Genomic DNA, 23836 nt, shown 5'->3' on the forward strand with positions numbered 1-23836 from the left:
ACACCAACACCAATACCAACATCAACACCAATACCACCACCAACACCAATACCAATACCAACATCAACACCAATACCAATACCACCACCAACACCAATACCGATACCAACACAAATACCAACACCAACATCAACACCAACACCAATACCAACACCAATACCAACACCAATACCAATACCACCACCAATACCACCACCAATACCACCACCAATACCAACACCAACACAAATACCAACACCAATACCAACACCAATACCACCACCAACACCAATACCAACACCAACACCAATACCAACACCAATACCCACACCAACACCAACACCAATACCACCACCAACACCAACACCAATACCACCACCAACACCAATACCAACACCAATACCACCATCAATACCACCACCAACACCAATACCAACACCAACACCACCACCAATACCAACACCAACACCAACACCAATACCACCACCACCACCACCAATACCAACACCAACACCAACACCAATACCACCACCACCACCAATACCAACACCAACCCTACACAACTACACAACACTACACAAATACACAACACTACACAAATACACAATGCTACACAAATACACAACACTACACACAACACTACACAAATACACAACGGTACACAAATACACAATGCTACACAAATACACAACACTACACACAACACTACACAAATACACAACGGTACACAAATACACAATGCTACACAAATACACAACACTACACACAACACTACACAAATACACAACGCTACACAAATATACAACACTACACACAATGCTACACAAATACACAACACTACACAAATACACAACACTACACACAACACTACACAAATACACAACGCTACACAATGCTACACAAATACACAACACTACACTACACAAATACACAACACTACACATGACACTACACAAATACACTACACAAATACACAACACTACACACAACACTACACAAATACACAACGCTACACAAATACACAATGCTACACAAATACACAACACTACACACAATGCTACACAAATACACAACACTACACAAATACACAACACTACACAAATACACAACGCTACACAAATACACAATGCTACACAAATACACAACACTACACACAACGCTACACAAATACACAACGCTACACAAATACATAACACTATACACAACGCTACACAAATACATAACACTATACACAACACTACACAAATACACAACGCTACACAAATACACAACGCTACACAAATACATAACACTATACACAACGCTACACAAATACACAACGCTACACAAATACACAACACTACACACAACACTACACAAATGTGCACAAAATAGAGAATAACTTCTTTGTTTTTTTTTGTCGTTTGTTTGTTAATGAAAGGGGGAAAATGAGACAGGATTAGTTCTGACTGCTTAGCAGGACAAGACCACACACACACACACTCACACACACACACACACACACACACACACACACACACACAAATCTATTGCATAATCCACTTTAGGGCGTCTCACGTGGGATGCACATTTGGGATTGTGTGTTATGCACGCGCGTGTGTGTGTGTGTGTGTGTGTGTGAGTGTGTGTGTGTGAGAGAGAGAGGTTCTTCTGAGAGTTTTGGCCAGAAGGATCCTTGCACGAGGGAGAGAGGGGAGCTTACGTTAAGCTCAAGTGCACTGGCCACATCCGGGGAAACGGACAACTCTCTCTCTCTCTCTCTCTGTCTCTCTCTCTCTCTCTCTCTCTCTCTCTCCCCCTCTCTCTATCAGACACACATACCTCACTGACGGTTTGAGAGAGAGGTGACATCGTGCTTTAACCCTTTTCTGAGCGGAATATCGCGTGTAGATGGGAAAAAAGGAAGAACGTCGAGCGCACCGCGTTGGAAACGCACCGATTTTCCCAGCAGGATCTCATTTATTCGTTGCTTTTATTTTCTGTCTCGGGGTGTAAACAGGCTGTTTACAGGACAATGCCACCCCTCCGACACGTTTAGGCAGCGTGAGGAGATTTAGCAGCGATCCACAGCCCTGAGCTCAGGGTGCGCGTTATTTTCCTGCTGTTGTGTTGGCGCTGATTGGAAGGCGCAGATGAATAATGCCTGGATAAGCGCTGTGCGTAAACTGCGCGCCTGAAGCGTCATAAGAGGGGAAATTCGGTGTCTTCTCGGATAATTTCATCCAGGCAAAGGTACAACAGTTTCTCTAACATCTATCTGATCTCCTTAATGCTGGATGTGTATGCAGACATTTTAGGAAAAAAATGTGCAAAAGACAGAGAGAGAGAGAGAGAGAGAGAGAGAGAGAGGGGTCTTAAACCGTTAGCTTATTACAAAAGCAATTGTACTGCTGCAATGCCGTGTGTGTGTGTGTGTGTGTGTGTGTGTGTGTGCGTGCGTGTGCGCGCGCGCGTGTGCGCGGTTGTCACGGTAATCGCTCCTTATATAAACTCGCCTCACTTCCGTGTCGGGCATCCCACGCATGTCTCCGGTTGTCATAGAAACCCGTTGGCCTAGCTCAACCGGGAGGCCTCTTGGAGCGTGAGACAAAACAAAAGAGTATGACATCATCCGTCCATCCCGGAGGTCAGGAGAGCATGAGCAAGAAGAAATGTTAATGCACAAATCAAATAAAACCTTGTACCGCCCTGCTGTTGGAGGGGGGGGGGGGTCAACAAAACAAAACAAAACAATAGAAACCCTCATAATGGTTTTAATGGGAGTTGTATTGGTTTTAATGGGTCCCTGTGGGTCTCTAATGGTCATTTTTTGCCTTCTATTGGTGGTATGGTTTGTCTAGTGCAGAGGTCGGGAATCTTTTCAGTTATGATTTTTTTTTATTGTTATTATCTGTTATTGCGTAATTATAAAAAAAAAGTGGTACTGTAATAAAGGCCTTTTGACAGTGTGCATGTTCTTGACCTAACTGCCTGCACTTCACCTAATGGCCTGTAGGTGGACTAACTGGACTTCCTTTAACCAATTCTGATCGTTTCATCAAATTGTAAATCGATACAAGATGCAGTTCTTAAGTAAGAGTAAACTGAATACTACTTACCATTAATGCGACTTCCAAATCCGCAAATCCGCATGTTCGTTCAGACTGGAAGCAACGATACTCGATTCTTTTTTACTGGTTTTATTTTTTATGAAAACAGACCAGCTATGTAGTTTTCAACCGATTTATGAATTAGACCGGGAAATGAACTCTCTGCTCCACATTGTCCAGTGAAATTAGAGCTTGTGCCACGGGTTGGTGTATACATGACCAACGGCCATCGATTATGAATTATGTAATATTTAAAAATATGTCATATGTAGTTGAGCCATGGGCAATCACTGAAAGAGCCATATATAGCTCGAGAGCCATAGGTTCCCGACCCCTGGTCTACTGTAGGTGATACCATTAAGGACCCAAGTCCTTAGCATGTCCTACTATGCAATACCATTTGGTAATGGTTTTAATGGTTAACAGCTGATGGTGTGTAATGGCATTTATAATGGAAACCATTAGCATTTCTGTGATGGTTTTTTGTGGTGGTCTGTTCGGCAGGGAGATCTTTTGTTAGTTAGGAGAGAAATGCTGGACATCTCTCATGCATGAAAATACAGAGAGGAAGATATATTAAAATATTGCTTGTTTTTGTTTTGTTTTTTTTACCATTCGTGGTATCGGATATCAGTCCGATACTGTACAGATTTCAACTAATACGCACCGAAACGAACATCTGATACCACATCGAAGAACGTGAACTAGGCCTAGTGCGTGTTGTCTGACTGACAACGCTGCTGAAACAGCAATAGAAACCATCATAAATGGTTTCTAATGGTTTCCACTACAAATACCATTAAAACCATCAATTCATTATAATTATTGGTCCTTAATGGTATCCACTAGACATGACATGCCACCGATAGAAGGCAACAAATGACCAGTAGGGACCCACAGGGACCATGACAGTTTCCATTAAAACCGATACAATTCCCATTATAACCATTAAAAACAGTGGGTGACCAATCTTATTCTCAAAGGGCCAGTGAGGGTGCAGGTTTTCATTCCAATCAAGCAGGTGCCACACCTCATTCCACCTGTTTAATCAGTTGATCTTGGCTTTCAATAGACTCAGGTGTGGCTTCTGCTTGGTCAAGATGAAAACCTGCACCCACACCGGCCCTTTCCGGATCAGACACCCCTGATTAAAACCATTACAATTTCGATGAGGGTTTCTATTGTTTTTTTTTTTTCAGCAAGGAAGAGAGCGAGTAATGCAGCATTGCAATCCCTCCCACTGCCAATTTTCTTTTCTTGGACTCATCATCAAGATTCAAGCGCGTGATCTGACATAATCCGACAGGGCACTTCTGTTACTTGATGGGGTCGAGTTTCAGGGACTCTGCTATGAAAATCCATCACCAGAGTCTTGGAACCTTCTACATGTCATGTGACCTGGTGTATTATTATGCTGGACGTGCCTTGTGGTTCAGCAGGGGCACTAGTAGTTATTTTAGGCCCCTTGACAGGTCGTACCCATCCATCCCCCCACCCTATAGACTTTATTCCGAGGAGGTCACATCGGGCACTCTGTCCGAGTATCAAATGTGTGCCAGGAAAACATTTTCCACACAGACACACTGTCACCAGCTTGTATTCTTGGCACCAGTCAGGATGGCTCCATGGACACACTTTGCTTGCGCCAACTTGAAATAAAAAGAACCTGATGTATCTAATCAAGCATTTTACTTTTTATCTTCAGAGGTCCAGTTTTGAGCTCACTGGAAAGATTTCGTTTTTTGTTGCCAACAGGGCCATGTGTCGTGGTCTTCTACTGCTGGAGCCTTTTTTAAGTGGTACATTCGGACATGACGTTCTGCACAACAGGGATACACTTGGATGTAATTTGACGGGTTGTGGTCCTTCTGTTTGTTCGAGTTGTTTTCACCCACAGGATTATCTGTGTCTCTGCTCTTTGTGGTAGTTCTCTGCTCTATGTGCCTTTTTATATTTCCATACTTTATGGTTTGATCAATTGCAGTGCTGTCTTAGAAACTGTAACTTAAGCCAAAGAATACAGTGTGCTACATATCAGTTATATATCTTCAAAATAATCTGCATGTGAAACTTTTTTTTTCTCTCCTCTGCAGCCATGGCGATAATTCCCACCCTCACCGTCCTCCTCTCTCTGCTCGTCTGTGGTGCGGGTGCATCTCCTCTAGAATCTCCGCCCCCTCCCAAAGGGTGTGGCTCAGGTGTCCATCCATCTTACCGGCTTCTGTGTGACCTCGAGTCTGTGTGGGGGGTTGTTTTAGAGGCCGTGGCATGTGGTGGCGCCGTTTCGGCTCTTGTTCTTTTCGCCGTTCTCCTCTCGAAGCTGAAAATGGTGACTGAGCCTGAGCGGCGTAGCGGTGTAGGCCCTCTCCTGCTGCTGCTGCTGAGTACGGTGGGTCTGTTCTGCCTGTCTCTGGCGTTCATGGTGGGACGCGGCGAGACGGTGTGCATGTTGCGCCGTGGGCTGTGGAGCTCACTCTTCGCTCTGTGTTTCTCGTGCCTGTTGGTCCAGGCACTGCGGTTACGGAAGCTCGCGACAGGGGAACGCAGCCCGTCAGGTGGCTCGCTCTCGGTGCTGGCGTTGGGAATTGCGCTGGTGCAGGGAGTCATCAGCGGAGAGTGGCTGTTGCTGACGGTGGCGCGCGAGGGCCACAGCGCCTGCCATTACCCACCACTGGACTTTGCACTAGTGTGCGGCTACGCGTTGGCACTGCTCCTCACATCGACAACGGTCTCGCTCACGGTCCTTCTGTGTGGCGCAAGGCATGTAGATGACGCAGCCAGGAAGAAGAGACGCCAATGGAGCTGTAATGGTGTCTGGCTTTTCCTCTCCTGTCTCGTCTCCCTGCTCATTTGGGCTGCATGGCTCGGGTTTTACCTCTACGGTAACACTCCTGGAAAGAGCGCCATGACCAGTGAGACAGATGGTGAAGAACCCGCTCTGGCCATAGCCTTAGTAATGGAGGGATGGGCACTGCTGCTCTTCCATGCCATCCCAGAAGCCCACCTGTGTCTGCGACTGACCAGTCAGAGGGGCGATGAAGGGTGCCAGGATTACTACGACGCACGGCAACCGCAGTCTTCACATGGTTACCGCGATGATGATGAGCTGCCAGCCAATCACAGAGCAGCATACACGGAAAGACAGGCATTTTCCGTAGAGGAGCACAGCGCAGGTAAAATTGTGCGTTTGCGCACGTCACATTATTTAAGCATGAGCGTGTAACTGTTGTTCCTGGTGATTACAAAAGCCAGACTACTTGGATACCATCGGTGCTCCTTCACTAAATTTGTCAGTTTGTTTATTAATCTGTAAATTGTGAAAGTGATAAGCTTTAATGCAAAGATGAGCTTTAATCAGGGATGAAAATGTAAATATTTATCAGTCTGCACGGGATTTCGCCCGACGTTTTTTTCTGATCGTTGCAGCTGGAAATGCTTGATTTTGCTGCCATTTTTTTTTATTTGGTGAAAACTACTAATTGTTTTGCACTGTTTATTAGTCAATGAGACATTTTAGCTGTACTCATGTTCGACGCACATGAATCGACGAAGCCTTTGGCTGAATGCACGTTGTGTTGACTCCACGTCTTGGCCCATATCTGCAAAAAATACTGCGGCGTTTCCTTGATTTTGCGTTAATTTCTGAGGTAAAATCGCAAAATCACGCAGGCATTTGGTAGACGCCCTTATCCGGAGCGACTTACATTTATACACCCAAGGTTTAAGGGCATTGCTCAAGGGCCCAGCAGTGGTAGCTTGGTGGTGCTTGAACTCCTAGCCTTCCAATCAATAGTCCAGCATCTTAAACACTGAGCTACCACTTCCCCAAACCGTATCTGTCCAAACAATAACAAAGATGAAAAATCACATTTATTATTTATGCTGAGTGCTCTAATGTGGGATTCAAAAGTGCCGCAGAGGTCGAGTGCTCCAGACAACTGGAGATTAAGGACTTGAGGCCAATCATTCAAATGTTAGGTTTTTTTGGAGTTTATCGATAGTCACATGTCAGGAACACTCAATAGAAGACAGGCCAGAAGTGGCAGGGATGTGGTAGATTCCATACTGACATAAATCTGTGTATCATAACAGTAAAAAAACAACAGGACATAAGCTTAACATGTAAAGATGTTAAAGAGGAGGGCTGATGACCGAACCCTGAGGAACACCTCAAGTTCTAGTAACAGCGGCAGATTTTTGTTCGTTGATGGCAACAAAATAATATCTGTTAGTAAGATAGAATCTAAGCGTGATATGAAATAGCTCTCAAATCTGATTGTTCACTTTCAAAGGCATTGTATACAACAGTTAGATCCTGTCCACTAATTTGATCGGATGAAAAAGTTCCGATTCCAACAGTCCAACAGTTACTATAGTAGAGTTAGCGATGTCATCATCTAGATACATTTTTTCCGAATGTAACTTCTTGACTTAAGATATGAACACGTGTCAGATGAAGAAGAACAGGAAGAGGGGGCGCCATTTTCACCGGAACCACCTATTAATGCGAACGTTCCAGTCAAGTCACGTCAAGTCCAATTTGATTAATAAAGCACGTTTAAAAAAAACAACAACGGCAGTTGATCCAAAGATCATAAGACAAAGAATAAAAATAAGCTTTAAGAGAAGATTCAAAAATTAGCTAAAGGGGAGACTGTCACAGAGACCAACCACAGAAAAGCTTCGATCACCCTTTGTCTTAGTACGACAGCGGGGGACAGATAAAAGAAGTTGATTACAGGACCTTAGTGTTCTGTACTGTGGAGCAAGACCAGAAAGCGCTTTGTATACATGAATAACAATCGTAAAATCAATTCTAAACTTGACAGGAAGCCACTGAAGAGATGCCAAAACAGTGAACTATCAACTTTCAGTCCCTGTTAAAAATCTAGCTGCTGCATTTTGCACAGTCTGCAGGCGAGAGAAGGCAGACCGAGGAAGGCCAACGTACAGAGTTACCGTAGACTTGTTGTATTAAGTGAATGAATCACAGTCTGTAGGTCTTTTGTAGAGAGGAACTCTAATAGACCTTAAATGAAACTTCCCTTAACCACACTACTGATTTGTTTATCAAATTGTAGGTGTGAGTCAAAAATAACTCCGAGATCTTTGACATGTTAACGTGCATTGAAGGAAAGACGACCTTAACTGGGCCTCAAGAACAGAGGAAACAGTGGGTGAGCCCAAAATAATTACCTCAGCTTTACTTTCATTTCACTGAAGAGAATTAGTAGGTATCCAACATTTTATGTCCTCGAGACATTTAAAAATGGATCCAAAGGGGGTGCTACCATTTGCCCTAACTGGCAAATATAATTGGGTATCATCAGCATAGCAGTGATAGCAAATACTATATTTCTAAAACATAGAACCTAGGCGGAGCATAGAAAGGGAGAACAACAAATGACCCAAGATGGAACCCTGAGGAACACCACACGACACGGGCGAAAAGGAAAAAGAGAAATTCCCGATGTTTATAGAAAAAGTCCTATCTTTCAGATGAGAGCCAAACCACTGCAAAGCCAGACCATGGATGCCAACAACAGACTCTAAGTGATTTATTTTATTGTTTTTAATTGAGGGTTAAGGGCCTTGTCCAAGTGCCCAACAGTTGTAGCTTAGCAGTGCTGGGGCTTGAACTCCTGATCAGTAACCCACCGCCTTTAACCACTCAGCCACTACTGCCACAATTTAAAAGAATACCACGGTCAATGGTATCAAAAGCAGCACTAAGCTCCAATAAAACCAACACAGCACACGTACCAGAGTCAAGTGAAATCAAAATATCATTAGAGACCTTTACCAAGGCGGATTCAGTGCTGTGTAAGGATCTAAAGCCTGACGGGAACTTGTCTAGGATATTTAAAGAATTCAAATGAGAGTGTAGTTCAACGTTTTCCAGCAACTTTGAGATAACAGGCAATTTGGTAATAGGCCTATAATTATTGTGTAAAGCTGGATCAAGCTGAGGTTTTCAAAGCAAAGGCTGCACAGTTGCATGTTTAAGACTAGCTGGTACTAGTGACTAGGATCCCATTTTGAAGGCATAACAAAAGAAGAAAAAATTCAGAAACTCATCACAGGACTCGAGCCCGAGAAGGATTTAACACAGAATCATTAGTATTAAACAATACTTTGGGCCTATTTGCATTCACAGATATTAATTTAGAGAGACATAATGATTTTGCCTCTGATAACCAGCAATTTGCCTTTCCTTCATTTTTGCTCCATTGTTCTGCACTCTTGTCGAAGAGCTCGGGTACAATCGTTGAGCCAAGGCTGAAGAGTATCTTTCCCTTTTAACTCTCCTGGCGCGATAGTGTCTACAGTAAGAGTTAAAAACTTCAACCAGCTCCACGGTATCCATATCATTCTTAAAAGCATCTGTAAAGTGTAAAGCCAGATAGAATAATCCGAAGAGGCGTGGATGACACGAGAGATGTTCAGAGACTGACGGAAACGAACAGATTCAAACACAACTGAATGATGGTCAGAAATAGCAGAATCGACAACCTCGAGATCAGTTACAGACAAACCAGAAGGCGTTACAAGATCTAGCGTATGACCTGAAGTATGAGGATAGGACCAGAGACGAACTGCGCAAAATTCAGGCATTCTAGAAGACGTAAAAAAAATCTTTTACCACGGGTTTAACTGGACAACAGAGATGAATGTTACAATCCCCAAGAATCAGCAATCTATCATAGTGAGACACTGCATCAGAGAGGAACTGATTTCCAATGTGCAATTTGATGCACCTGTACACCAGAGCACAAGCAACAGGACCCAGAATCTCAATCTTTAATAACTGGACCTCAAAGCACGGGAACGTGTCTATGGGCAGGATCCTGTATTTGAATTTGATTCTAAAAACTGTGGCAACGTGATTACCAAGTCCAGAGGTCCTTGGAGTAGTGAAGAAAGCGCAGTCCGGGTGTCAGACTCCCGACTCTCACCTGGACAGGCCATGAGACGACGAGACGAAGACCAGATCGACAGAATGGGATGAGATTCTGCAGAGACAGACCAATCAGTGTGATCTAGCTAGCTAGCTGGTCGGCATGCTATAAAGTGAGGGGAGTTTCTTTGGGATCTATTTCCATTGGCTGCGCGAAACACGAAAAAAGAAAACCGAATGATTTTCACTTCACTTCTCGTTTATAAAACTGTGGAATGAAAATAACATCGCGCTCACAATCGTGCGGTTATACTGAACTACGCCCAAATCACAGCCGTGACAGAATACTCGAATCCTACCCGGTTATGTTGCTTAGCGACCGAGGTTTAGCGTTAACAGGCTACTGTACGGTGCATGGTGGAGGAATGGTTTATTGCGAATACATTGTCAATGATAAATTCCATTAGTTACTAAACGTTGGATTTGAACATATTGCTTTTTGTTGCCGTGTGATAAAATCGCTGTAATGCTCGCACACTCGTGGCTTATTGCCTTCCTGAAACGTGAGTAACATTTTATTAAATAAAGATTTTCATAATGTGTTATATAATGTGAAAGTTTTCTGTTTCACCAGTCCAGTGCTAGTAAAATGGGTTCAGACATGACACTGGGTGACTACAATACTGTGTGTGTGTGTGTGTGTGTGTGTGTGAGATAGGCATGCAGGCCGGAGGTTACCACGCTACAGTAATACGACCCACACCTCAATTCCGAAGCCACGTGTACCAGCCCACAGAGATGGCCCTGCTCATGAACGGAGGAACGGTGAATATGTGACGCACACACACACACACACACACACACACTCTTTTACAGAACACGCTATTAATTAATTACTTAATTTGCTTTCCTGTCTCACAGATTCCCACGGCTCCCCCAAACTACACAGGAAGGCATCTGTGGTGAATCCCATAATCACCCGGATGAGACACACTCTGTGTGATGTCACAGGGTCAAAGGGCATACAGTGTGGAGAGCGTAAACTAATAGTTTTACTTAAGCTGTGCTTTCATATGATATTGTAATAATGTAATAATCTCTATAAGTTAACCTGAACCTGAGCGATGGAATGCGTGTGGACTGCGCAGTGATGTTGCACTGGATGGTAACAAATTACGGCTGCTTTCACACCAGGCGTTTTTCTTTCTTTCTTTCTTTCTTTCTTTCTTACTGAAGCGTCTCACGTGACACGTACACTGTAACTAGACCAACGCTCTTATCAGTGCTCATTAGTAGAAGCTCACTAGCCAGTATTATTATTATTAATATTAAAGATTAGATTTATTTTTGGGGTACACTGTGTGTGTGTGGAGTTAGCACATTCTCTTCGTGCTGCAGTACTCCGGTTTCCTCCCCCAGTCCAAAGACATGCATGGTAGGCTGACTGGCTTGTCCAAAGTGTCTGTAGTGTATGAATATGTGTGTGATTGTGCCCTGCAATGGATTGGCACCCCTTCTAGGGTGAACCCCACCTTGTTCCCCATGCTCCCTGGGATAGGCTCCAAGTTCCCCGCGACCCTGTAGGATAAGCGGTATAGAAAATGGATGGATGGATAGATTTATGAAACTTAATTTTAATTTTAAAACATGTGAGTGGAAAGTTTCAAATTCAAACGCTCCTGCTCCAAATAAATAGCCAGAATATCATCGCACAACAAGAGTTTCCAAAACGTGATCGTAAATACGTTCATGAGAGGAACTCACTAAAATTCCTCTTATGTCTTATTCGTTCATTTTCCAAAGGAATATTATTGCTACGTAAAATATATCTACAAAGAAGGAATTTTTGGGTGCTGCTATTTTGAAATGTTACTGCGACCGAACCAGCCACATTTACACAAGTGAAGTGTACGTGCTGATGTCATGTTTTGTTTTTTTTTGTTAGCGTAGGGGTTCAGCAATAAAAATGGACAAATCTCTCTCGTCCATCTACCTCCGCTAGTTTCTCATCGAAATCGAGTGACTCGGTGGGAATTGAGAAAAACAAACACAAAAAACATAGCTGCAAGCAGCAATACCGGGTTCAAGCCAATTATCGGCACCATGAGCGGCAAAAGAAGCTTTGTGACGTGGTTTTTGGTTAGAGTCCGATCAGCAGTGTATGAGTTAGAAAAAGTACACGTTCATTCAAAATAGCTACTTCTTAGAAATTTTGTCCAGTATGTGGCGCTGCTCTGAAACTGCTCAGGTAGCATCTGGGCATGATAATTACCTGGGTATGATAGTTATCTGGGCATGATCGTTACCTGGGCCTGATAAGAAAGCGTTCAAGATTTATAAGCCTAAAAGTAGTTTTTGCTATCTCCTGACCAGTAGGGGGCTGTGTGCCAACACATTGCACGTAACCTCAGGGCCTAATGCTGATGACACGTACCAAGTTCCTCACAGTCCCTCAAAGCGTTGCGGAGATATACCCTCGCATCCATTTTGGTGTGCGCTTCGGCGAATTCGTTGAAGCGCCATTCGAAAGCGGTACGGTGTATCAAAATTCCGTGAATAACTTTTTGTCGTGAGTGTCTCTAGATTATGCCGGCCGATTCCCGTGCAAGTCGGACAAACGGCCTTGGACGAGTTTGAAAAAAAAAGTAGGTTTTTCAGAAAATTAAAAATGGTGGAAAAGTTTTCATGACGGAAAATGGCGTCGTAGGGTGCATTCGAATCGTCTCGAGCCAAGGACTCAGAGGAATCACGAATTTCTAGTGCTCACGGTTTAAACGTCTTCAACATAAACGTGAGAGCAAATTTGGACAGTTGGTGGTGCTAGAGGGATTGAGTTAGACACTCCAAATTTGGCGTAGTAACAGTTCAGACTGTCCTCTATCTGTGTACCAAATTTCATAATGGCTACAATATGCGGTAACAATTATTGAGTCGTGAAGGTAAATAATGCGGAGAACTCAATAAATACTAATTACATAATAATTCATTATGCTTGTAAATCTCCACTGAGGGAGTCTGTGGACAGATTGATACCTACTGATTTACACCACTGTCTGCAGGCATTATTGGAAGCGGGTCCTCAGAAACCAGTAAATATCCCAGCAGTGGCAATTTATTATCTCTAATTGCATTCCGACGTTAAAATATCTCTGGCGGAAGGCGTTGTAAATCTCCTCATACACGCTCCCTGACAAGGCGGATTTATTTCTCCCACCGCTATCCTCCGTGTTCGTGTTTTCTCGCTTGCCCGCCGAGCTGCGATCCGATTGGTTCGTGAGATTAAAAAGTGTGTGACGTCCCTCAGTGCTTTCCTGAAAAGAATCTTTACATTTCATCCGGAATAACGCCAGAGAAGCTCGTCTGAAAACTCTACACCATACACAAACCCCACAACCGAGGTGACAGCAACATTCGGAGAACGCGGAGCGTGCGAGTTTCCAAGTTTCCATTTTCCGTGCAGGCGAATCAAATACGTATATTCAATATTCATCTTTAGTACATTGTGAATATTAACGCGTAGAAATATTTTACACACGCAGTACCGCACAAAAGTCTAAATAGAAAATCTCTTTTGTTAAAATACGGATTTTGTCTCAGATGATTCGTCTGCAAATAAAAGAGCAATTTTTTTAGATCTACAAATGTTTTTTTTGTTTGTTTGTTTGTTTTTGCCAGAACAAAATGTAATTCAGTTTTACAGAACAGCGTTTGTCACGTGTCAGTAAAGAAAGTAGTGTATTATGCACTAGAACACTTGTAGAGTCTCCAGAAGAACTGCGGCAGATTCTCCAAGATGCTGAGAAAAAACCTTCCCAGCTTTTAAAACTGCACAAATGATACAGACAAGGGCGTAACCATGGTATGGACATGGGGGGGTCCACTTAGCTGTCCTTAGCCCAAATGTAGTGTAAAGGAAGGAAATGCTGTGCAATTTCCTCACTTTCTCTCGCATGTATAACAGTCTGTCACAGCGGGAGGGTTCACACGACCTCGGCGGGAGGATGTCTAAGTGAAGGTGACGTTAACGGTCAAAAACTGGACCTGGCGTTAGCCTAGCCTCCTTCGCGAGTGTGCAAATATCAACAGTTCATTGACGTTGTTAAGAACAAACCAAGCCATGGTATGATTCCTTCTACACTAAGCTAAAGTCACCTACTATTTAGGGATCTAGTTACTGACTGTCTGAATAAAAGCTCGCATGTTCTGCTGCACTTTTCTACACTTGGCTGCGGTCTCCATTTCTTACAGACTGAGCTGCTCAGATATATCAACCGACTTGCGTTGAGTCTGGGCGCTACCAAGTGTACAACTGGAGGGGGGGACACACACCTGTTTCCTTAACAAACGGAAATATATTAAAAAGGAATAGACGTGAATAAATAGAATAGATGAAGAAAAGACAGATCCGTTGGCAGGGTTCACTAAAGGGGGACATATGGTAAATATTTTGTGCTGTATATTGGGGGGCCAGATTGGTATTTCCTCAACATTGAGGGGGACACGACTCCCCCCAAAAGAACGCGTGGTTACAGCCATGGATACAGATTATACATCTATAGACTGTTGATGCGTTTTTAAAGGCAGTGTTTTCACACCACATACTGACTTCGCTTTTTGTTCGCTGCTCTTTATACAAGATCCTTACATGTAGAAAACATTAAGTTGAATTATTTCTGAAGGTATCGAAGCTTCACTGCATTTCTCTAGACTTTGGTACAGTACTGCGAGACGGTATTAAGACGGTATTACGAACGCTACGGAACTGTTGTTGTTGTTGTTGTTGTTGGGGTTGTTTTCCTTGACTATATATCTTGTGTATAGATTGTATTTCTGTTATCCTTGTTCTGTTTTATTTTTCCTCTTCTGCTGTTAGTAACTTGTCCTCTTTATGTAAATTGATAGGTGTGTAAAATGCGTGTGCGGGAGGCGGGACGAAAGTGGCGTGTCCTGTTGTTTAACGAAGCAAACGCAGTAATCATCAGCGGGGGGTGGGGGGTGGGGTTGGGGGTGGGGGTGTTGGTGGTTCAGAGAGCGGACAGACCGCATCAGACAGGGATAGTCCACGATCAGAAACCAAAACACGAGCAAAGAATGAAAAAGCTGAGCAGGAAGCGGGGAAAACACGGAACGTGATCAACACAAATGAGGCAAAGGGAAGTGTGGAGACTGGTCATGGAGAATTGGTTCAAATAAATAAATTAATCAGTAAATAAAAACAGAGTCGCTCCGAACCCCTAAGAAAAGAAAACACACTTCTCCACACTTTTTTTTTTTTTTACATTTTACATTCATTCATTTAAGCGGACACTTTTATCCCAAAGCGACTTACAAAGGTGGTAGTGCCACCATGCGAGATCTATTCATTGAGTTCTAGAAGAAGCTAAGTGCGCAGAGTCGAGGTGAAAGTGCCAGAGTAAGGTTTTATTTTTGTTTGTTTTTTTGTTTTTTATGGGATGGTTAAGTGTTCAGGGAAGAGGTGGGTCTTTAGCTGTTTTTTGAAGAGGTGAGGACAAGGTCTTGTAGGTGAGCATCAGAGCTCCTTTTACTGCCGTTGTTTTCGTAAAATACTCTCCAGACTGTTCTTTCCATCTTCATTTTAACACCCAACACCACCGACGCTGCGATCTTTACATCGCGCCTACACGCTTTACACAACGTATCATGTTCCCCCAGTTGGGACTTGTCTATGAACGCTTCGTTCAGCAGGGACGTTTGTAGCGCAAACGAAGACGTTTCGCCACCGCCCGCTCGTTAGCACCCGTTCTCTGTGCGCGGAATGAGCCTCAGCTCAACGCCGGGTGGAGATGAATATGTTACCGAGCGTTAAAACGGTGGAACTTTGTATTCACGACCATGCAAACTGCACAAAAAATAAATAAATAAATAAAATAACTAAAGCAACCATGAGACTATGAGACATGACAGGTGTGGGAGAGCAGAAATCGACAAACTAATTGAGGGCTGAACTGCGAACAGGTGCGCACGTTAGGTAACGGACCAATGACAGGAAAGGAGCGGAGACGAGACCAGAGTCAAGAGCAAGAGCATAGGGTTAAAAAAACAACACGTGAAATCAGCGCTTGTTTGCTCTGAACCACGGCGCGTGATGAGAGGAGCAGTTAGCGACAATATGTTAAATCTAACGTTTTAAAGAAATAAATAAGATTAAATAAATTGGTTAGTAGGTTTGCCTCCTACAAACGTCGTTCGCATGTTCTCCCAGTGTATCAGGGGTTTCCTCCAGGTTCTCCGGTTTCCTCCCCCAGTCCAAAGATATGCTCTGTAGGCTGATTAGCATGTCCAAAGTGTCCGTAGTGTGTGAATGGGTGTGTGATTGCACCCTGCGATGGGTTGGCACCCTGTCCAGGGTGTACCCTGCTTGTGCCCCAAGTCCCCTAGGATAAGCTCCAGGCTCCCCGCGACCCTGTAGGATAAGCGGTACGGAAAATGGATGGGTGGAATGGATTAAATAAATAAATAACAGGCAGCACGGTGACCCTGGTTCAATCACGGGCTCATTTTACAGTCTGTCTAGAGTTTCATATGTTTGTCCCGTGTCCATGTGGGTTTCCTCCATGATCTCCCAAAAACATGCCAGTAAGTGGATTAACTAAGATAACTTGCTCCTAGGTGTGAATGAGTGTGTGTGTGTGTGTGTGTCCTGTCTCAGGTCAGGCGTCCCATCCAGGGTGTATCCCAATCTCACAGTTCCGGATTTACCGGGACCCTGACCGGGATGAAGCGCTTACCCGGAGTGAGAGTGTTCAAACAAATAAAGAAAAATGCTGTGAAAAAAAAAAGAATAAAAAACACCAGCAGCGCCACCTCTTACAAACCGTCCTCATTCCTCCGTCTTAATTCCTGTAAGAAAAACGCTAAGTGTGAAAGCAGCTCGTATCGCATTGACGTAACGGTACTGTATTAATATTAACTAGCCAGTTTTGCCTGTTCTGTTTCCTACAAAGCACTATTTGGGATATGTTTACCAATAACACTTCAGTCAATAATGATGTTAATACTATAAAATAATTTCTACTGATAGAAAGAAGGCGTTTCTTTTTATATTTTCTAACGGATCACTTGGTTAGATGGTAAACTTGTTAGAAATCTGCTTAATTCCTAACACAGGGATGAAGACAATCAGAAAATGTGAACTTTTCTTGATTTCACCATAACTTTCTGTTGCCATCGTTGTTGTTGTTGGGGTTTTTTTTAATTATTATTATTATTTTAGTCCTCACACAGACTATTAAAGAATTTTGTAAAAGTAAAAGGCCATAGTTTTGATAAGAAAGACTGACGTGAGAGTCTGTGTGGTTATTTTTATTTTTTTTGCTATTCAGGGACGTGTTTCTGTGCACTTTAAGACATGATGCTGTACTAATGCATATTCCCGTTCATTTCCAGCCTTGATGTTGAATAGGTCCCCCCCCCCCGCTTTCTCTCTCTCTCTCTCTCTCTTTCTCTCTCTCTCTCTCTCTCTCTCTTTACCCGAAGTGAATTTTCTAACTTGTTAAAAGTCGTTTGAAAAAGCAGTTTTTGTAACTATTTTGTGAGCAGTGTGTTGAGATTTAGGCTTATTTTATAGTAAGAGTAACTGAATATGAGTAGCACTTTAATTAGACGAAGGATCGTAACGTTGTCCGTGCTTTCGTTAACTAACACATTTGTTCAATGGCGGTGTTAGTGGTGTAATTTTTGCACGCTTTGGTATAAAGCTTCTGAAGAATTGTCCTGGACCCTGGAGCGTTTTTTTTTTTTATTCGTCCGCCGCGGGATCACGAGATCATCCTCACCTTCACCTCTTCTTCTTCTTCTTCTTCTTCTCGTCACCAACGCTTTACCCTCGGGTTTGTACACGGTGCAGACTTGGACGATCCGTTTGGACTCTGGACTGTCCCATTTCATATTACGATGGGGGTGGAGGGTGCGGTGGACGGGATTCGTGACGTGGACAGAGTTAATCGTTGCACAAGTGTTTACGTTCATACAGTACAGTCGTGCGAAATACATGGTGCAGTTTGTTTGATTTCAGTGTCTCCTCTTTGACAATAAAGCTAACCACGGCACACAAACCGACTTCCTGTTCCATTTTTTTCCCCCCGAACGATAAGCTGATACAGTAAACACATACACCTATACGAACATACATACATTGTCTAATCAGCCAATCATGTGGCAGCAGCACAAAGCAGAAAATCATGCAGATACAGGTCGAGAGCTTCAGTTATTGTTCACATCAAACATCAAGAAAATCCCTGACATCAAGACTGTCCCAACTTTTTTCGGAATTGGGGTTGTATAAATTCAATGAATCAACTTGAATAATATCCTCGTCGACGCCTTCCTATAATAAAGGAGCTGTAATAGTCTGAACAATGGTCTTTAAAAATGATTACAGCCATGAATAATGATATATAATATTCCCCTCCTGTAGCATTACACAGTGGAGCAAGAATTCAACCTGAATGTATTTCTTATATTATACACACACACACACACACACACACACACACACACACACACACACACACACGCATACATTCTCTCAGCCTTCATTCGTCAAAATAATGAAATACTGTTATGAGAACATTCCACTATATGATTATGTGAATGATATGTGATTACATGTGAAAAAGTTATATGCAATATTTATATGAGAAAATCACACGGACAATAAAAGCACATGGCCTACATGTGAAAAATGTGAGAAACACAACACGTCCCTGCTGGAAAAAAAAAACAACAACAGTAGAAACCCTCACAGAATTTGTAATGGTTTTAATGGGAATTGTAATGGTTTTAATGGTTGTAATGGGAATTGTAATGGTTTTAATGATTGTAATGGGAATTGTATTGGTATTAATGGAAACTAATGGTCTCTGAGGGTCTCTACTGGTAATTTGTTACCTTCTATGGGTGGCTATGTTATGTCTAGTGAATACCATTAAAGACCAATAATAGTAATAGTAATGGTTTTATTGATTAGATGATGGTTTGTAATGGTATTTGTAGTGGAAACCATTCGAATTTCTATGATGGTTTCTACTGTTGTTGTTTTTTTCAGCAGGTGTGAGATGTCCATGTGTGTACACACGTGAAAGACATGATTATTACATGTTGAAGTTCACGTGACTTTTCTGTCAGACGTTAGCCAGACATATTGTGTAGAAATTCAGAGGCACGCTTATCTCTGCTTTACACGAAATTCGTCATTGTGTTAGAACAATGTTTGACCTTGCACGTGGTATTATTTAATAATAATAATAATAATAATAATAATAATAATAATAATAATAATAATAATAAAATAGCCTAGCTAAATCTCACATTTATACAAATCACAAGATTTAACTGGACTAATTTTGCCTCAGAGCTTGGAACAGAAGATGGAAGATATGGAAATAACAATATTAAAAATGATGATTGTGTTTTTGTGTGATAAAGGAAGGATTTGTGTCGTTTTAATGTGCAATAATATTAGAAAAGTGGTGTGTAGCTACAACCGGGAACATTGTGAAACCGTATACACACTGACATACTGTAAATGTAAACAATAAACGTGTGTATTTATATAATAGGTGTGTGTGTGTGTGTGTGTGTGTGTGTGTGTGTGTGTCTGTCTGTGTGTTTAAATATATATATATATATATATATATATATATATATATATATATATATATATATATATATATATATATAAATGAGGTGAAATTATGATTCTACATTTCACCTTCATCAACGAGACCCTGTTTAACCTTTTTATTTATTTATTTATTTATTTATTTATTTATTTTAAACCTTGCTAAAGTGCACACATGTATTTCTGACGCTTAATGACTAACTGTTTCACACTGTGTATACAAAACACGATTTAAAAAAAAACACTACATAACATTTTTTATGATAAATATTGCTAGCGGGGTTTGTTGTTGCCACGGACATGCGCGCTGCTGCTCCCGAGGAAGCTTATTGAAGCACTTCCGGGTTACTTCCGCGTTGTGCAGGACGCGAGGTTTTTCCTCCCAACGTGTAGTTTTTGAGTAAGTTGAATTATACGTTTATTTTACAGTTAAAATGGTACGTTGTGTGTGCGTGTGTGGGTTTATTGACAATATTTTAATGATATATATTTTGTAAATAATAACGCGAACACGCAGCACTGACGGTTCGAATTTGAACGTGTGACATCTAATCTAATCTGATCTCTATATGCAGAAGCAGTCTGTTTATTGTTTATTACACGAGTATTTTTGTTTGTTCAACTAAACAAAAGGGGCAACATGTCTGCAAAGCTACTCCATTTAGACTGAACAGTGTCTGGGACAGAGGGATGTTTTGGCTGTAATGAAGTGGACACGTGACACACTCATTTACTAACTGTTTTAAAACCCACTTTTATCCTCAAGCACAGATGTCCATTGCAGTGTGTCGGTGGGTTAAACATAAAAACACTGAGACAATACGGTCAAAATACACAAGACCTACACACACACACACACACACACACACACACAGGCAGAATTATTGGCACTCTTGGTAAAGAAGGAATGATGTCTCTGTGAGTCAATTAATTCAAACTCCTGAATTAAATTTTGGAAAAAATGTTTTCTGTTTATGTATATAGCACTTTCCATGGCTTTCCAAAATTGTTTGTTGATTTTACAGGAAGCTGCGGTCCGAGAGAGATGAAGGAAGGCGTCAGTCAAGGAGGTGCAGAAACAATTGATGTTGGAGTTCCAGAAAAGGAGAGAAAGAAAAAGAAGATGAAGAGAGCAAGAGAAGAAGAAGAGGAAGGCACAGAGGATGGAGCAATGTCACAAAAAGACTTGCAGAGAACAAAAGGCAAAAGGGACGTTTGTGAAGAAAAAGGGTCAAAAAAGAAGTCGCCTGAGGAGGGCAGCTCGAGTAGCATCGACGAAGAAACGTCCCAAAAATCAGCGAAGGGGAAAAGAAGGAAGCAAATGAGCGAAGGAGGAGGAGGAGAAGAAGAGACGGCAGAACTGGAGCTGAACAGAGACACTGAGAGAAAGAAGAAGAAAACGAAGAAAGCAGGAGGAGGTGACGCTCAGGCAGGAGAAGAGCAGGAGAGAGAAACCGAAGAGGAGGAGAAGAGGAAGAAGAAGAAAAAGAAGAGGAAGGAGAGTGGAGTGAGTGACGAACGAGAGACAGCTGAAGGAGAAGAACGCAAGAAAAGGAAGATGATGACCGAGGAGGACGCTGGACCTGGAGAAGAGCAGGAGACGGAAGGAGGAAAGACGAGGAAGAAGAAGAAGAAGGAGGAGAAAAGACTGCTGGAGGGAGAAACCGAAGACGACGGAGATCCACCTGGGCGGGAAAAAAAGCAGAAGAAACGAAAGGAACAAGGAGACGATGAAACGGAGGAGAAGGACGAGGAAGGAGAGACGGACGAGGACGGAGCAGGGGATAATGAAGTGAGTACACAGATTCTACATCACAGAGTCTGGGAAAGAAATATATTTAATATATAAGTCTATATTGTATTGTTTTCTGTGCAGAGCTGAGAGATATAGTGTATATATATATATATATATATATATATATATATATATATCTCACACACACACACACACACACAGGAAAATGAGTGATCTAATGGTGCTATCGTGTGATTTCCAGGCGCGGAGTTCAGCTTCGGAAAAGGACCTGGACGAAGAATCGCAACCCAAATCGGTACGTATCCCCACACACACCTTCTCCAGATACACACGCTGCCTTTAAATGCAGGAATAAACACCGGGGTCAGGCTGTTGCAGGAAATGAATCAGTGACAGGATGGTGTGATGGAAGTCGATGCACTGTTATTGCTCTAAAACGGATTGTGTTCTCATAACAGCACGTTCCTGAAGTGTTTTATTCCTCTTACAGCACGGTAATTTACTGACGATCATCCACTGTTACATACTAAAGAACGTCTCGTACTTCTTATCCATTTATAGTTGTGTAGAACGTTCTATGACACGAGTTAAGTCCTCCGTCCTGAAGATGTAGTTACAGCTGCACTACCGTCAGAGCTGCTGTTATAGAACACTAATCAACACCTTCTGACCCATCAGAATTCTGTGGTATAAAGAATCATATCGTGTGTGTGCAGAATTTCGGTCAGTGGGACACGGTGCAGTTCGACAGCTCGGAGCGACAGTTGAAGTTCCTTCGTCTGATGGGCGGATTAAAGAAGGGCGGCCAGCCGATCGGGCAGAGCGCCAGCCGCTTCAACATGGCTCTGGGAAAGGAGGGCCAGCAGAATCTACAGCAAGGCCTTCTGGGACAGTTTGAGCAAGCACAGAACCGCCGAATGGACTTTCAGAACAGAGGGGCGGGACTTGGGTTCTCAGCGCCGCCCGATAAGAAGTTTCATATCGACGCGAACGCTCCGAGTCAGAACTCGACACGGTTCGATGACTGATGTGGTGACGGACGTGAGCGTGGAATCAACCCCCACGTCCTGCTTAGTGTTCAGTGTGTGTGCACGAGTGTGTAGCCGCCCTGCTGGAGAAAGACTGAACTGCAACATTACATTTCCGCTCCGAGTAACAAATCAGGAACGTTTTCTTTTCCGCAGGCCTTAAACTTAACTTTGACACCATCATGCTTCCTTTGAGTAACTGTATAAGCCGGTTAAGTGGATAGAGTTAATTATGTCTGTCATTTTCATTCTTTCTTCCCCCCCCCCAACTATATCTATCTATCTATCTATCTATCTATCTATCTATCTATCTATAGCAACTTCAGTCCATCTTCAAAAGAATGACTTCATCAACTCGCTTGTATTTTGATTCACTTTATTCATTCAGACTGCTGTAAATACATGACCTCTCCGTGTACAGAAATGAAACCATTTAGAACCGAAGAAAAAAAGCAAGACTTCAGAATAAAGCCATGGCTGAAAAGAAGAGAAAAATAAAAACCCAACACAAATGAAATCATCTCTGAGCATTTCGTTAGCGGTCCATGTGCATTACAGAGGCGTGAAAACAGTGCACGCTAAAAGACAAAAACAATCAGCATTACTTCAGAAACGCCCGTCTGGGCGAGGGGGTGGAGCTAGCTCAGGGGTGGGCAGTCTTATCGGGAAAGTTCCGGTGTGGATGCGGGTTTTCATTCCAGCCGAGCAGAAGCCACACCTGAGTCTACTGAAAGCCAAGATCAACTGATTAAACGGGTGGAGTCAGGTGTGTCTCCTGCTTGTTTGGAATGAAAACCTGCACCCACACCGGCCCTTTCCCGGTAAGACTGCCCACCCCGAGCTAGCTGGTCATGTTTCGCTTCTCCAGTTTGTTCCTCGGAAAAGAAGAGTCCGAGATTCCTGTTAGATGGGATGAGGCTCACACTCACGCTAACTGGTCAAAGCACTCCTTTCTAATGACATTTAATACCATTTGCATTAAACTGGGTTTACCAACTCCAGGAATTCCAGTTGTGTGACATTTACATCACTGTGTGAGCGTGAGTGTGTGAAGCTGTGTGTTCCGAGGGTAAAGGTTGGCGCTCGGGGTCGTTCACGCCTGCAGGTACTCCGGCTGCACTCTCGCCACCTTGCGAAACTCTTTATTGTGCGTTCGAGGACACTGCATCTCACACCAGCTGATGGGAACCATCTGTACCCCTGTAAAACAGAGCGAGCGCGTTAATCAGACTTCTCGTGGAGGAAGCGTCCGGCCCCTTCTATCCGTCCTAAATCATCTCGGGTTAGAACCGCCGCGTCCCGAATCGTAGTGTGTAGCAACGAGGATCCCAAAAGGTACCGGATGGGCGTCTATTTCCGGTAGATTTTCAAAGTGTGGAACCATGAATGGTTTTTTTTTTTTTTTTTTTTTTTTTTTTTTTTTTTTTTTTTTTAAAAAGCTGA

At 42.8% G+C, this 23836-nt stretch overlaps 3 protein-coding genes across 4 annotated transcripts in view; 2 read left to right on the forward strand and 1 right to left on the reverse strand.

Moving 5' to 3' along the window:
• The first annotated feature begins 1594 nt into the window (after positions 1–1594).
• On the forward strand, positions 1595–14185 carry gprc5bb (G protein-coupled receptor, class C, group 5, member Bb). 2 transcript variants are annotated; one of them, XM_017457092.3, is made up of 4 exons: positions 1595–2211; positions 5162–6241; positions 10685–10791; positions 10888–14185. In XM_017457092.3, exons 2-4 carry the CDS (start codon positions 5164–5166, stop codon positions 10930–10932), a joined length of 1230 nt encoding a protein of 409 aa, XP_017312581.1. In that variant the 5' UTR covers positions 1595–2211; positions 5162–5163; the 3' UTR covers positions 10933–14185. The 2 variants fall into 2 exon arrangements, with proteins under 2 accessions (XP_017312581.1, XP_047007233.1); XM_047151277.2 differs by lacking the exon at positions 1595–2211 and adding an exon at positions 4278–4991.
• Positions 14186–19879: 5694 nt separating this feature from the next.
• knop1 (lysine-rich nucleolar protein 1) lies at positions 19880–22910 on the forward strand. The gene is made up of 4 exons (XM_017457093.3): positions 19880–20009; positions 20635–21401; positions 21607–21660; positions 22082–22910. Exons 2-4 carry the CDS (start codon positions 20655–20657, stop codon positions 22391–22393), a joined length of 1113 nt encoding a protein of 370 aa, XP_017312582.1. The 5' UTR covers positions 19880–20009; positions 20635–20654; the 3' UTR covers positions 22394–22910.
• exosc1 (exosome component 1) overlaps positions 22753–23836 on the reverse strand; it is a 6368-nt gene continuing 5284 nt past the window's right edge. Inside the window, exon 8 of the mRNA XM_017457115.3 lies at positions 22753–23593. Coding sequence (XP_017312604.1) covers positions 23487–23593 — 107 coding nt within the window. The 3' untranslated portion in view covers positions 22753–23486. The remainder of the gene's footprint in view (positions 23594–23836) is intronic.

Source organism: Ictalurus punctatus, chromosome 26 (genome assembly GCF_001660625.3).
Source record: "Ictalurus punctatus breed USDA103 chromosome 26, Coco_2.0, whole genome shotgun sequence".
NCBI classification, from domain to species: domain Eukaryota; kingdom Metazoa; phylum Chordata; class Actinopteri; order Siluriformes; family Ictaluridae; genus Ictalurus; species Ictalurus punctatus.